The 16,491-nt window shown below is 46.1% G+C and overlaps 1 protein-coding gene across 1 annotated transcript in view; it reads left to right on the plus strand.

The window, feature by feature from the left end:
• Positions 1-16,491, plus strand: part of LOC145357706 (mitogen-activated protein kinase kinase kinase 5-like) — a 168,043-nt gene that overhangs the window by 120,244 nt on the left and 31,308 nt on the right. Inside the window, 5 exon segments of the mRNA XM_080211133.1 lie at positions 4,270-4,397; positions 6,594-6,730; positions 8,644-8,749; positions 9,183-9,340; positions 11,676-11,844. Coding sequence (XP_080067259.1) covers positions 4,270-4,397; positions 6,594-6,730; positions 8,644-8,749; positions 9,183-9,340; positions 11,676-11,844 — 698 coding nt within the window.

Genomic DNA, 16,491 nt, shown 5'->3' on the forward strand with positions numbered 1-16,491 from the left:
AACATTCAGGACTATGGTCCAAGTGTTGGCAGATGGGATTAGGTGGGAGGTTCGGGTGTTTCTCATATGACATATTTCTAATATGTCAGACTCAATGGGCCGAAGGGCCTCTTTTGTACTGTATGATTCTATGATACATCTCGACAAGATAGGAAGGGTACCTTCCGTATAGCTATAGACCTTCTGTCTCCACCTATAGAAACACAAATGGTAAGCACGCTATAGTGTTATTTGAAATTTTGAAGTAGATTTTAACATTGTGGAAGTATCTCAGACAGCAGAATTATTTAGTTACTTATTAGTGTCACAAGTAGACCTACACTAACACAGCAACAAAGTTATTGTGACAATACCCTTATCGCCACATTCTGGCACCTGTTCAGGTACACTGAGGGAGAATTTAGCATGGCCACTGAGGGAGAATTTAGCATAGCATGAATACGCACGTATGTGTGTATTCTGCTCCTATGTCTTTTAGTCTTACAGAACATTATCTCACTAGTTGTCACCTGCAGCGCGTCTTTCAGACTGTGGGAGGAAACCAGAGCACCCATGCAGACATGGGGAGAATGTGCAGACTCCGCACAGACTGTGACCCAAGCCCAGAATCAAACCCAGGCCTCAGGCGTTGTGAGTCAGCAGTGCTAACCACTGTGCCGCCCCTTACAACACCCTACAAGGAACAGAAAGAACCCTTGGTTATACCTGTCCAACCCATGTACATAATGTTTAAGTAGCATTTAGGATGGAATAAATTAGTTATTGATGATTGTACTGTCGGGGAGAGAAGGGGGGGATGTGATCATTGTTCCTTTAAGGGCAACACAGCAGAGTAAGGATCACATTTGATTTGATTTATTATTATCACATGTAGAAACATAGAGTGAAAAGTATTATTTTTTGCATGCTATACAGACAAAGCATACTGTCCATAGAGAAGGAAACGAGAGAGTGCAGAATGTAGTGTTAAGTCATAGATAGGGTGGATAGAAAGATCAACTTAGTGCAAGGTAGGTCCATTCAAAAGTCTGACCGCAGCAGGGAAGAAGCTGTTCTTGAGTTGATTGGTACGCGACCTCAGACTTTTGTATCTTTTTCCTGACGGAAGAATGTGGAAGAGAGAATGCTTGGGGTGCATGGGGCCCTTAATTATGCTGGCCCCCTTTCCTGAGACGCGGGAAGTGTAGAGACAGAGTCAATGTATGGGAGACTGGTTTGTGTGGCAGATGGGGCTACATTCACGACCTTTTGTAGTTCCTTGCGGTCTTAGGCAGAGCCATACCAAGCTGTGATATGGTGCTTCTGTAAACGTTGGTGAGTGTCGTAGCTGACATGTCAAATTTCTTTCGTCTTCTGAGAAAGTAGAGGCTCTGGTGGGTTTTCTTCACTGGAGCGTTGGCATGGGGGGGACCAGGAAGGTTGTTGGTGATCTGGACACCTAAAAACTTGAAGCTCTCAACCCTTTCTACTTGTTCTCCATTGATGTAGACAGGGGCATGTTCCCCTCTATGCTTCCTGAAGCCGATGACAATCTCTTTTGTTTGTTAACATTGAGGGAGAGATTATTGTCATTGCACCAGTTCATCAGATTCTCTATCTCATTCCTGTATTCTGTCTGTCATTGTTTGAGATCCGACCCACTATGGTGGTGTCATCAGCAAACTTGAAAATCGAACTGGGGGGAATTTGACCACACGGTCATAGGTGTATAAGGAGTATAGTAGGGGGCTGAGGACACAGCCTTGTGGGAACCGGTGTTAAGGATAATCGTGGAGAAAGTGTTGTTGCCTGTCCTTACTGATTGTGGTCTGTAGGTTAGGAAGTCCAGGATCCAGTCACAGAGGGAGGTGCCAAGTTTGGAGATGAGATTTGTGGGAATAATGGTGTTGAAGGTTGAGCTGTGTGCAATAAATAGGAGTCTGACATAAGTATCCTTGTTATCTATGTGTTCCAGCGTTGGGTGCAGGGCCAGGGAAATGGTGTCTGCTGTGGGCCTGTTGTGGTAGGCAAACTGTAGTGGATCCAGGTAATCCAGGAGCCTGTGCAGGGCCTGTGCAACCAATTACAACTGTGGAATCATCCCATGGTGAGAAAAGCCATCTTAGGCAAAGGGAGATTTTGGGAGCAAGCTGCAGCCCTGAGACTGCTGTGCATTCTTATTAATAAATATCTTTATTGTTCACTGTTGAAATCTGTGAAAGTGCATCTTTACACAGGGATTGCCTCTGCATTGTAAGATGGTCCTGGTCCAATGAGCTGTTTCGACAAGACGGCAGAACCCGCTAGTGCTGTAGGTGCAATTAGTAACAGCAGACTGCGGCTGATTTAATTCTGTAATTGCTTTTTGGAAACTAGAATAAAGATACTACGGATAAGCGCTACTTGTACAATAATACCTCCTAAGCAAATGAGTTTCAGTAACAGATTTGGGTAATTGCTTGTTTTCGTGGAAAGTAAATGAAAGAAATAATCCACTTGGCGGTTTTTAAATTCTTTCCTGGAACGTGAGCACCAGTGACAGTCCAGCATTTACTGCCTCTCCTTAGTTGTTGTGGAGAAGGTGGTGCTTTGCTTCAAAAGTTCACACTTTCTCACCCCTTTGAGGGAGGGCTAATGATGATTAGCCTGTTGAACTGACTCACAAAAGCCCCTTTCCAGGGCTGAGAGCTCCGAGAATGGGGCTTGACCCCGGAATGGCTCAGAAACAGGGGGAGGCAGTAGCGCAGTGTTATTGTCAGCTGGCTAGTAATCCAGGGACCCGGGTTCAAATCCCACCAGGGCATATGGTGAAGTTTGAATTCAATCAAATATCTGCACTAAAAAGTCGAATGATGACCCTTGCAGTCATTGTCGATTGTCGCAAAAACCCATCTGGGTCATTAATTCCCTTTAGGGAAAGAAATCTGCCGTCTTGACTTGGTCTGGCCAGCATGTGACTCCAGAGCCACAGCAGAGTGACTTACTCTTAAATGACCCTCTGAAATGGAGGGCAGTTAGAGATGGGCAATAAATGCTGAGCCAGCCAGCGACACTCACGTCCCGCAAATGAATAAAAATCACCTGCTGAGGTTCAATACTTTGTCCGCAAGGCAGTGGTGACCATCCATCTAGAATCACCACAATCCCTGAGGTACACCCACAGTGCTGGTAGGACGGAGCACCAGGCTTTTGATCCAGTGACACTGAAGGAATGGCGATCTTTTTCCGTGTCAAGAGGGGAACCCGCAGGTGTTCCCAGGGACCTGCTGCCCTTGTCGTCTTGGTGGCAGAGGTCACAGATCTGGAAGGTGGCATTGAAGGAGCCTTGGTAAGTTGCTGCAGTGAGTCTTCTCGATAGTGCACACTGCTGCCGCTGTGCGATGGTGGTGAAAGCTGAAATCTTTAGATATTGCGAAATTAAAACTTTTACCTGTAAGAGTGAATTGTGGGGGAATAATAGATAATACAGATTGTGCAGCACTGGGTGGGCATCGCTGTTAATAGACCTCCCATGGCATTGCTCATGATAAGAAGTCTCACAACACCAGGTTAACGTCCAACCAGTTTATTTGATAGTAAACCCACAAGCTTTCATAAGAACATAAGAAATAGGAGCAGGAGTAGGCCATCTAGCCCTTCGAGCCTGCCCCGCCATTCAATAAGATCATGGCTGATCTGAAGTGGATCAGTTCCACTTTCCCGCTTTCTCCCCATAACCCTTAATTCCCTTGTCTACCAAAAACCTCTCTACCCATGACTTAAATATATTTAGCGAGGCAGCCTCCACCACTTCAACGGGCAGAGAATTCCAGAGATTCACCACCTTCACCTTCCACACACCTGACGAAGAAACAGCGTTTCTGAAAGCCTGTGGGATTATTACGAAATAAACCTGTTGGACTCTAACCTGGTGTTGTGAGACTTCTTACTGTGTTTACCCCAGCCCAACGCTGGCATTTCCACATCATTGCTGATGATGCCACTTGAGCTTCAATAAGAACTGGATCGATGTGTTACGTGAATGTTGAATTCTTTGCTTTTGGAGGCCATTTTGTTAAAAACATCAACCCTGATGTGAGTGAACCACCTGGTTCACTAATGTCCTTTAGGGAAGGAAATCCGCCACCCTTACCTGGTCTGGCCTACATGTGACTGATTGACTTGTTACGTCCCTCTGAAATGGCCCCGCAAGCCGCCCAGATGTTGATGGGTAGTTAGGGACAGGGGTTAAATACTGACCTTCCCTCTTGCTCCCAGTTTTCTATGGATTTCACTCCTGTCCCTGCACAGGTACTCACAGCCTCTTCACGAAGAAATTGCTCTCCACAAGCGCTTGAAACACAGGAATATTGTCCAATACTTGGGATCGGTTAGTCAGGATGGGTACATTAAAATCTTCATGGAGGAGGTCCCAGGAGGTGAGTCCCCTTTTTCTCAAAGAATCATTTGTGAAACTATGCGTGAGTAATTTGTGGCGTGAAATGTGATGAGAGCTTGGGAGAAACCATACAGCCCAAAGCTCTCCACTGCCGGGGTGTTCCTGGTTTCGTGTCTGGGTCTGTCGTAGACTGAATGATAACTGTGGTTAGTCAACAACTCCGTTATTGTTGTACCGTGTGACCATCAGAATGGTCAACAGTGAACTTGATCAGTCTTTTAAATTTATCATCTAGAAATTCCAATATTCCTTAAAGTGTGAGTGTCCTTCCTGACCCTGGAGGTTTGCTCCTCTGGGTTTGTGATAAAGCGGTTTTATTGCAATGACACAAATAAATAATCACTCCTGTTCCCCCCCCACCACCGCCACAGCAGTCAAGAAGACACTTTGTGTTTGAACTGAGCACTGAAGATTGCACCAACCTTTCCAGCATTGTATTCATTATTAAAGCCCGAGAATAATTGGTAGCAACCTTGTGTGTGTGCGTGTGTGAGTCAGTTTTCATCTGTATGTGTGCCCATGTGTGAAAGTAATGATCCATGAGAGTAATTTTACATATGTGTTTGTGCTTGGGTGTCTGTGCATGTCTGTGTCTGAATAATTTTCCATATATGTGTCTGAATAATTTTCCATATATGTGTCTGAATAATTTTCCATATACGTGTCTGAATAATTTTCCATATACGTGTCTGAATAATTTTCCAAACATATGTGTGCATATTTTTCATGTATATGTGTGAGTGTGTTTGTGTGTATTAATATGTGTCTGAGTAATATTCCACGTGTGTGTATTTGTGTGTCTGAGTAATTTCGTGTACATATGTGTCATGCATGTTTTACAAAGGGTGGATATGTGTTTGCTTAAAAAAGGAAAGGTTAGTTTATTTCACTGTATTGTTCTGGATGTTACCCCACGAACAGATGAAGTAGCTAACACACAAAGATTAATTACAAATGAAGCTAAAGTGAAGATACAATACCTAGAAATGCAAGTCAAGATTAGTCCATATTTGGTGCAGTCCTGGTATGTTTTGAAGGTGAGGTGTTGTGTTGCCTGAAGTGAAGGTTGCAAAGTTGTCTGTGTGGCTGCGATGACTTCCACTGTCAAATTGCCAGAGGTTTACTTCCACAAGCAGAAACAGAATCGGGGGTGGGGGGACAGGAGAAGGGGAGAGTGGGATTTCTTCTGCTTATTTCCAAGGAACTGCAGTGGGGCTTTTTCTCTAACCAGGTTGATTACAGCAGTTTGATGGCTGTGCTTGCTGGACCCTCCCTCCCGAGGTTGAAGCCCTTATCTGCTTCTCTGAAGACGTTTAGCTCCCTTTCCTTTTTGATGCTTTTCGCAGCAACTAAGATGACTGTTATTACCATGTGACCTGTACAAAACACAAAGCCATTTCTCAGATAAGACATCATCGCTTTAAATGGCCCTTCTCCCACCTGTGGTTCTCAACATGTGTCTTGGCCAAGACAGAACGTACAGTCTGTCAATGAGGCATTAACAAAATGTTGTTATTTCTTTGACAAGATTGTCTTTTATCCTCTGAGAAAGGAGAGCCAGCCTGAAATCTACAGTTCTTTCTGGTATTTTAGAACCATTTTGAAACTGTCTTTAAACTCAGCACAAGTCTTTTTTTAAAGATTAAAACCTTTAGCACAGTTTTACTGAAAATGTGACCATAACGAGTAATAATAATGAGTAATTTTACATGTGTGTCTGTGTAATTGTGTTCATTTGTCCGGAATCTATGTAGATATCTGCATGTGCGTGTGTGTGTGAATGTGTGTGTGTGCATATGGAGGGACATGTATATGTGTGTGTGGGCAGCATATGAGTGTGTGCGTGCGTGTGGGCATGTATACGAGTGAGCGTTGTATGAGTGTGTGTGCTCATGTGTGTGGGCATGTTTATGTGCGTGTGTGTGTTGGGGGCATATCCATGAATGTGTGTGTATGGATACGTATGTGTATATCTGTGTATGCATGTGTGTGTACATGTCTATGCACACATTTGTGATTGTTCCAGAAATATCTCGCTCGATTAGTGTCATTCTCCGAAGCACAGCATTTTGTAGACTCTCAGTGGCCTTTCTGTTGCTGCGTTCTGTTGCCTTTCTCTTCAGTTAATAGGAATGATGAAATGACAGTGTGTGTGTGTGTGTCACTTTGTAACCAGGAAGCCTGTCTGCACTGCTGTGCTCAAAGTGGGGCCCCCTCAAAGACAATGAAGCCACAATCATTTTCTACACACGACAGATCCTGGAAGGCCTGAAATACTTGCATGAGAATCAGATTGTGCACAGGGACATTAAGGTAAAGGAACAATGTACAGGGATATTACGGTAATGAGAAAGTGCACAGGGATATTACGGTAATGGGATAGTACATAGGGATATTACAGTAATGGGATAGTACATAGGGATATTACAGTAATGGGACAGTGCACAAGATATTACAGTACTGGGACAGTGCACAGGGATATGTCGGTAATGGGATAGAGCACAGGGATATTATGGTAGTGAGACAGTGCACAGGGATATTACAGTAATGGGATAGTGCACACGGATATTATGGTAATGGGATAGTACATAGGGATATTATGGTAATGGGATAGCGCACAAGATATTACGGTAATGGGACAGTGCACAGAGATATTACAGTGATGGATAGGGCACAGAGATATTATGATAATAGACATTGATTGTCAGAAAAGCCCATCTGGTTCACTAACATCCTTTAGGGAAGGAAATCTGCCGTCCTTACCCGGTCTGGCCTACGTGTGACTCCAGAGCCACAGCGATGTGGCTGACTCTCACAGTCTTAACTATCCTCTGACTGGCCTTGCAATCCACTCAGTTGTGGCATCAACAAATGTTGGGCTTGCCAGCGCCACTCACATCCCATAAAGGAATATTAAAATAGAACCTGTAAATGTGCGCTGAAATGCACAAAATGGCACAGAGCCCAATCTGCTGGACATCGCAACAGTAATGAGAGGCTGTCAATGTATCATCCTTGGTTAAAGGTTTGGAGGGGAGATAAGGAGAGATGTTTATTTACTGAGAACTGCTGGGTTCTGGAACATTCTGCCTGAAAATTTGGTGGAAGCTGATTCCATCAATAATTTTAAGATAAATTTGGGACAGATGATGGATTTACAGAGTTATGGAGAAACACAAGGATGTGGGATTCGACGAGTCTGTTCTTTTGAAGGGACTGCGCATAAGAACATAAAAACGTAAGGAATAGGAGCAAGAGTAGGCCACCGAGCTCTTCGAGCCTGCCCCGCCATTCAATAAGATCATGGCTGATCTGAAGTGGATCAGTTCCACTTTCCCGCTTTCTCCCCATAACCCTTAATTCCCCTGTCGATCAGAAACCTATCTACCCGTGACTTAAATATATTCAACGAGGTAGCCTCCACCACTTCATGCTCCTGTGGTGGAATGGCCTTCCTATGTATTGTGGTCTTCTGGGATTCTGTATGAAAGGTCACCTCAGTCAGATTGAGGGAAACATTGAGAATATAAAGGAATGTGTAAATAACAAAATATTTCCCTGATCCACTGCTGCTTCTCCAGCACATTTCTGATCCATCTTCACTGTCCTGCTCCTTCATCGCAAACATGACAGGTTTCCCCCCTTCCCCTTCTGTCCACCATTTACCCCACTGGCCTTAACCTTCACACCTTCTTCCACTACGCACAGTGCAATCCCACCACTGGTCGCCACCGCCACTTTCTGTGTGATCTGTCCATTCACCAGCTCCCCCACACCCTTGCTGTGGCTGCTTGCTGTGCAGCTGCAGAAGATGCGTCATGGGCTTTTCACATCCTTGGACCTCAGTGTGCAAGCCTCCAAGCACTCTACTTGTGTGAAATACTAATTTCCAGGCAGGGCCTGTGGTACAGACTGCTCCTGATGTTCACAATGTGGTGGATCCAACAATGGAGAGACCGAACCTTGATCGATGTCAGGCAGAATGGTATTCGATAACTTATCGGGGAGTCAGTTATCAGGGAATGCAGTGCGGGTGGAGAGGTTTATGAAGACTGAATGGGCGTGAAGGTGGAGGTGGGGGGTGGGGGGGGGTGACACTGGCAGCGTGGTGAGGACAAAATGTCAGTTGTGTTCAGTGCTGTGCTCTCTCTTGTGCCATCATTCCCAGCAGTGTAAGATTCTCATTTTATATTTGTTCTTCACCAAAATGTTGTCTGTCTTCAAAGGGAGACAATGTCTTGATAAACACGTACAGCGGGCTGCTAAAAATCTCCGACTTTGGAACATCCAAGAGACTCGCGGGAATCAATCCCTGTACAGAAACATTCACAGGTATGTGTCTGAGAATGGGGGAGAGAGCAGAGAGTGACTGTCAGTCTCCAGGGCACTGGAGTCAGTGTTAGTGGGTTCGGGGTCAGGGTTTGTGGGATTAAGGGCCAGGGTTTGTGGGGTTAAGGATAAGGGTTTGCTGTCAGTGGGATTGAGGGTCAGGGTCAGGGTTTGTGGGATTCAGGGTTGGGGTTTGTGGGGTTCAGGGTCGGGGTTTGTGGAGTCAAGGGTCAGGGTTTGCTGTTCACGGGGTTGAGGTTTGCAGTCAGTGTTGGCGGGTTTGCTGTCCGCGGGGTTGAGGTTCGGATTTGTGGGGTTCAGGGTCAGGGTTTGCTGTCTGCAGGGTTGAGGTTCAGGGTCAGGGTCGGGCTTTGTGGGGTTGAGGTTTGGGTGAGTGTTGCGATTGGCTCTGTGTCAGTGTTTCTGTCCTCCTCAGGAACTCTCCAGTACATGGCCCCTGAGATTATTGATAAAGGACCACGAGGTTATGGGAAACCTGCAGATATTTGGTCACTGGCTTGCACTGTCATTGAGATGGCCACAGGAAAACCACCCTTCTTTGAATTGGGAGAGCCGCAGGCCGCTATGTTTAAGGTAATGATGCTGACCATGTGTATATATTTAGTCTGTAAATGGTTAATTGTAGAGCAGATATGGGAAAGGAGCAAGGTTTGGATATTTGGAGAAACACCAACTAGTGTTTTACTCCAGCTGCATCTACTGCTCTGCGAGCTGGAATTCTCCCTGTCTAGAACATCATCTTTATTTCCCTGAGCTTCTTTATTCTTTACATATTGGCATTACTGACAAGGATGTCTTTTTATATTGCTGACCATTATTGAGATGCACTTTTAATTCCAGATTTATTAATTGAATTTAAATTTCAGCAGCTGCCATGGTGGGATTTGAACCCATGCCCCTCAGATGGATAGCCTTAGCCTCTGGATTATGACTCCAGTGATATTACCACTACGCCACCATCTCCCTGTTACAGTGATGCTTACTCTTCAGGCTTGCAAGGGAAGGGAGCACTCAAATGGGCTTCCAATGGACCCGTACCCCAACTCTTTCAGGGAAGAAAGGAGAAAGCTGGGAGGGAGGGGACTGATGTCTTTAGTGGTAAATTGCACCCAGGACAATTTCTTTTTAAACCCTGTTTAAAATATGTTAATCGTGTTCGCAATTAACCGCAATGTTAGTTTTCAGAAATAAAAACAGAAAATGCTGGAAAGTCTCAGCAAGTCTAACAGTATCTGTGGTGAGAGAAACAAAGTTAATGTTTTGAGTCTGTATAACTCTTCTGATTTCCAGCATCCACAATACTCTTCTGTTAGTTTTCAGACATGGTTTCTCACTGACTGCGTTCATGGGACCAGTTTCTTTAAAGTAAAGTTTATTAGCCACAAGAAAGGCTTACATTAGAACATAAGAACATAAGAAATAGGAGCAGGAGTAGGCCATCTAGCCCCTTGAGCCTGCCCCGCCATTCAATAAGATCATGGCTGATCTGAAGTGGATCAGTTCCACATTCCCGCCCTCTCCCCATAACCCTTAATCCCCTTGCCTATCAAAAACCTATCAACCCGCGTCTTAAAAATATTTAGTGAGGTAGCCTCCACCACTTCAACAGGCAGAGAATTCCAGAGATTCACCACCCTTTGAGTGAAGAAGTTCCTCCTCAACTCCGTTCTAAACTGCCCCCCCTTTATCTTGAGGCTGTGCTCTCTAGTCCTACTGTCCTTTCTGAGCGGGAAGAGCCTCTCCACCTCTATCCTATCCATCCCATTCAACATCTTATATGTCTCAATGAGATCTCCCCTCATTCTTCTAAACTCTAACGAGTACAAGCCTAGTTTATTCAGCCTTTCCTCATAGTTCAACCCCCTCAACTCCGGAATCAGCCTAGTAAACCTCCTCTGCACTCCCTCCAAGGCCAAAATATCCTTGCGTAAGTGCGGCGACCAAAACTGCACACAGTACTCCAGCTGCGGCCTCACCAGTGCCCTGTACAGCTGCAGCAAGACCTCCCTACTTTTATATTCAATCCCCCTCGCTATGAAGGCCAGCATCCCATTCGCCTTCCTGACCACCTGCTGCACCTGCAGTCTGGGTTTTTGCGACTCATGCACAAGGACCCCGAGGTCCCTCTGCACCGTTGCATGCTGCAGTTTTTCGCCACGTAAGTAATAGTCCTTCCTACCATTATTCCTACCAAAGTGGACCACCTCGCACTTGCCAACATTAAATTCCATTTGCCATTTCCTGGCCCATTTGCCCAGCCTATCTAGATCTTTCTGCAGACTCTCCACACCCTCCACACAATTTGCCGTTCCACCAATCTTGGTGTCATCAGCAAATTTCGACACCATACACTCGGTTCCCTCCTCCAGATCATCTATATAAATGGTAAAAAGCTGAGGCCCCAGCACCCAGCATTACATTAACACTGCAACGAAGTTACTGTGAAATTCCCCTAGTCGCCACATTTCGGCACCTGCTGAGGTCAATGCATTCAACCAGCACGTCTTTCAGACTGTGGGAGGAAACCCACACAGACACAGGGAGAACTTGCAGATTCTAGACGGACATTGACCCAAGCCAGGAATTGAACCCAGGTCCCTGGCACTCTGAGGCAGCAGTGCTAACCACTGCGCCACCGTGCTGCCCTTGCTGAACTATGGAACACAAGGGGAGCAGAGTGGATTGCCCTCTCCCCTCTTTTGTGTACTAGTGTGAAGACTCTTTCTGCGTTAGTGGCAGGATGTGATAGGGAACCCAGAGCTACCATTTCTAGTATTCACAGTACACTATCCAATACAGCAGTCTCAAGGTGAAATTCGATGGTGTAATAGCTAAAGTTCTTCCCTTTCACAGTTCCTGGTGCGTGCTTTCCCACATTGTGTTTGATTCCCTGTTTGTTTGCCTGCAGGTCGGAATGTTTAAAATCCACCCGGAAATCCCAGAATCCATGTCGCTGGAGGCAAAGGCCTTCCTTCTGCGTGGCTTTGAACCCAATCCCGACAAGCGGGCCACTGCCGCGGAGCTCCTGAAAGACCCCTTCCTGAGCCGGAAGAAAGCAAAAGCCTCCCTGAAGCCAGGTATGGGAATGAGTGGGACTGGGAACAGGACTGGGCGGCAGAGGAATGAGGCTGAATGGGATGGGTGACGGCAGGTTGCAGTGGGCAAAGGACTGAGTGGGATCAGAAAACAAGAGGCAACACGGTGGCACAGTGGTTAGCACTGCTGCCTCACAGCGCCAGCGATCCAGGTTCAATTCCTGGCTTGGGTCACTGTCTGTGTGGAGTCTGTGTTCGGCCTGTGTTACTGGTAGGATGTACAACGGGGGGATCCAGAGCTACCATTTCTATTATTCACAACCAACAGCAATTCATGTGACAATTGACGGTGTAATAGTTGGAGTTCCTGCGTGCTTTCCCATGTAGTGTTTGATTCCCTGCACGCTCTCCCCGTGTCTGCGTGGGTTTCCTCCAGATGCTCCGGCTTCCTCCCACAGTCCAAAGATGTACGGATTAGATGGATTGGCCATGCTAAATTGTCCCTTAGTATCAGAGGGATTAACAGGGTAAACACATGGTATTATGGCGATAGGGTCTGGGTGGGATTGTGGTCGGTGCAGACTCAATGGGCCAAATGCCGCCCTCCTGCACTGTAGGGATTCTATGATTACACTTAATGGGAGGCAGTGGAATGGATTGGAATGAGGGGGAAAGAAATGTGTGGAGATTGGAATGGGAAAACACAGTAAGAAGTCTCTCAACACCAGGTTAAAGGCCAACAGGTTCATTTGGTAGTAAAAGCCACTAGCTTTCGGGCCTCTGACCCTTCGTCAGGTGAGTGGGGAGTTCTGATCACAAACAGGGGATGTAAAGACACACACACAGTTTACAGAATACTGATTAGAATGTGTGTATTTACAGCTAATCAAGTCTTAAAGGTGCAGACAGTGTGAGTGGAGAGAACGTTAAGCACAGGTTAAAGAGATGCGTATTGTCTCCAGACAGGACAGTAAGTGAGATTTTGCAAGCCCAGGCAAGACATGGGGGTTACAGATAGAGTGACATGAACCCAAGATCCCGGTTGAGGCCGTCCTCATGTGTGTGGAACTTGGCTATCAGTCTCTGCTCAGTGACTCTGCGCTGTCGTGTGTTGTGAAGGCCGCCTTGAAGAACGTTTACCCGAAGGTCAGAGGCTGAATGCCCATGACCGCTGAAGTGCTCAGCAACAAGAAGAGAACAGTCTTGTCTGGTGATTGTTGAGCAGTTGGGGAACACTTCAGCGGTCACGGGCATTCGGCCTCTGATCTTCGGGTAAACATTTTCCAAGGCAGCCTTCACAATACACGACAGCGCAGAGTCACTGAGCAGAGACTGATAGCCAAGTTCCACACACATGAGGACGGCCTCAACCGGGATCTTGGGTTCATGTCACACTATCTGTAACCCCCATGTCTTGTCTGGCCTTGTAAAATCTCACTTACTGTCCTGTCTGGAGACAATACACATCTCTTTAACCTATGCTTATTGCTATCTCCACTCACCTTTAAGACTTGATTAGCAGTAAAAACTCACATTCTAATCAGTATTCTGTAAACTGAGTGTGTGTCTTTACATCTCCCTGTTTGAGATCAGAACTCTCCACTCACCTGACGAAGGGTCAGAGGCCCAAAAGCTAGTGGCGTTTGCTACCAAATAAACCTGTTGGACTTAAACTGGTGTTGTGAGACTTCTTACTGTGTTTACCCCAGTCGAACGCTGGCATCTCCACATCATAACTACGATTGGAATTGTAAACAGAGAAATAGGGATGACTGGGATAGCTGGAAATTGGATTTAATGGGAAAAAGAAGCAAAGTGAATGAAACAATGTGTGCAACAGGAATTGACCAGAATGGAACTGAGGTGAGGCAGTGGGACTGAACTGGAATGGGAAACCAAGAATGAAGCTATTTGGGAATAAGCTGGAGAGGAAATATAGAGAAATGGAAGAAAGGAAGTAGCAGGGATTGAGTGGTGCTGGGTGCAGGGGAGTGGATCTGAATAGAAATATAACAGAGTGGAATCAAATTAAATCAAAGAAATGGGACTGGCCGGGAAAGGGAGGAGGACAAAATGAGGGCAGAATGGAGTTAGAATGGAACAAAATGGGAAGTTAGAGAAAGTGACAAGGATACTGTGCTGTTCATTGCCATTACTCAGAGGTGTGGATGAAGGAGATTTCACTGTAAGTATGGTTCAGCTCTACACACCGTCTGTCCTGTCATTTTTAACTTCCTGTACTGCCCATTCTTAAGCCTCAAGCTAGGAATACTGTGGCGAGTAACTCACTTCCTGGCTCCCCAGATGCTTTCCACGAACTACAAAGCACAAGTCGGGAGTGTGATGGAACACTACCCCCTCTGTCATGGCCAGTGTCTGGAGGTAGAGCAAGGTTCTGTGCCCTGTTGTTGGATGCACCCTCACAGGTCCAGGCCTGTACCCTCCTCAGTTAACAAACCCACCTCGGCCAAAGTAGGAAAGGTCACAGTCCCCAGTCAGTCTTTAAGCTGGGAAATCTGTTCCGCTGCCCATTGAAACCACACACTTACCCCAACACAGTGTACCTGTGACAAGGTAGAAGCCTCTACACGTGTTGGAGATGTAGGATGAAATCTTACAGCCTTGCTCATCCCCAAACCGTAAAATCCCATCATCTCATTGCTGTGACCAAGACCGCAAGGAACTACAAAGGGTCATGAATGAAGTCCAGTCCATCACACAAAGAGATGTGTATTGTCTCCGGACAGGACAGTTAGTGAGATTTTGCAAGCCCAGGCAAGTCATGGGGGTTACAGATAGTGTGACATGACCCCAAGATCCCGGATGAGGCCGTCCTCATGTGTGCGGAACTTGGCTATCAGTCTCTGCTCAGCGACTCTGCGCTGTCGTGTGTCGTGAAGGCCAGGTCTTCCAATGCTCCATCCCTCGCCTACCCTGATTCCTGTGGCAGGTGGGCTAGGAAGATTCTGGCTATTGATGTAAGTGATTAAGTCTTAAAACACACGAGGGAGAGTTTTAATTTACACACACACACAAAGTTACACTACAAGACTCTCCCCTCTGCTGTTCGGTGAGCTGAACACACAATCTAGGCTACACTGAGGGAGTGCTGCATTGCCTTGAAGTTAAGACATTAACCCGAAGCCCCATCTGCTTTCTCAGGTGGATGGATAAGAAGACAAAATGATGACTCACTGGTGTCCTGGCTGATATTTATCATTCAGCCAATAGCTAAAGAACAGTTATCCAGTCATTTCCTTGAGCCTGTATATTGGAGATTGTACACAGATTCCCTGTCACACTCCCCTCATGACACCAGCAACTACGCTTCAGAAGTACTTTGTTTACGGTGAAGCATTTGGGACGAGCTGAGGATGTGAAAGGCGCTATATCAACACAAGTCTTCTCACTGATTCCTTGTGAGTTGCTGATAGCTGCAGTGGTACCGAGTGTTCACTTTAACAGCAAAGGTAAAAGAATGAACAGCTTGCCACACAGTGGGTTAATTAACCAGTTAGTGGAGCTTTCTTGGAGAAGCGTCAGTCGCTTACGGTCCAGGATGGAAGAGAGGGAAAATCTCCCAAATGTTTCTGATGATGCCACCACGTAATAGAACCATAGAATCCCTACAATGCAGAAGGAGGCTATTCAGCCCATTGCACAGATAGCATTCCCTCCAGGAACCCGCCTACCCCGACCCAGATACCATTTTATGGTGGGCTGGACAGGGCCTTGGAAGCTCACCCTTGCCCCAATTAAAACCCTGAAGTGATCACTCAATGGCCTCCTCCCATCCACTTGGAATCTTTAGGCTGGGGAGCAACGGATGGCTGTGTTGGGAAACAAATGGTTCACCACCCTGGATCTAGGGCAGGGAGTGGGGCATGGGGGATACATTCCCCTCCGCTGAGCACTCACCATCCTGAAAATTCAGGCCCCATGTCTTCAAGCCCCATTTCAGACAGATGAGCATAAAATCTAGGCTGACGCTGCAGTGCTGAGGAGTGCTGTTCTGAGAGGAGAAACTAAAGCCCACCTCCTGGTTCAGGTCAGTGTCAAAGATCCTATGGTATTATCTGAAGGAAACACTGTCGAGCTCCAGTGCTCTAACCATCCTCTATTCATTGACTAACACCCAGAAACTGTTCATCTTGGCATCATCTCATTGCTGTGACCAAGACTGCAAGGGTCATGAATGAAGTCCAGTCCATCACTCAAACCAGCCTCCCATCCATTGACTCTGTCTACATTTCCCGCTGTCTTGGAAAAGCAGCCAGCACGATCAAGGACATGCTCTCTTCCGCCTTCTTCCATCGGGAAAAAGATGCAAAAGTCTGAAGCCAACCGACTCGAGAACAGTTTCTTCCCTGCTGCCGTCAGACTTTTGAATGGATCTACCACATTTTAAGTTGATCTTTCTTTTCACCCTATCTGTAACTGCAGCACTACATTCTGCACCCTATCCTCCTCTCCTATGTACTCAATGAACAGTATGTTTTTGTCTGTATAGTCCTCAAGAAACGATACTTCCACTGTATCCCAATACATGTAAAAAGTCTCTCAACACCAGGTTAAAGTCCAACCAATTTATTTGATAGTAAACCCACAAGCTTTCGGAAACAGTGTTCCTTCGTCAGGTGTGTGGAAGGTTCTGATCAGAGAACATGTGTGACAAATAATAATTCAATT

The sequence above is a fragment of the Carcharhinus amblyrhynchos genome, chromosome 24 (genome assembly GCF_965287045.1).
Source record: "Carcharhinus amblyrhynchos chromosome 24, sCarAmb.v2.hapA, whole genome shotgun sequence".
Classification (NCBI taxonomy): Eukaryota; Metazoa; Chordata; class Chondrichthyes; order Carcharhiniformes; family Carcharhinidae; genus Carcharhinus; species Carcharhinus amblyrhynchos.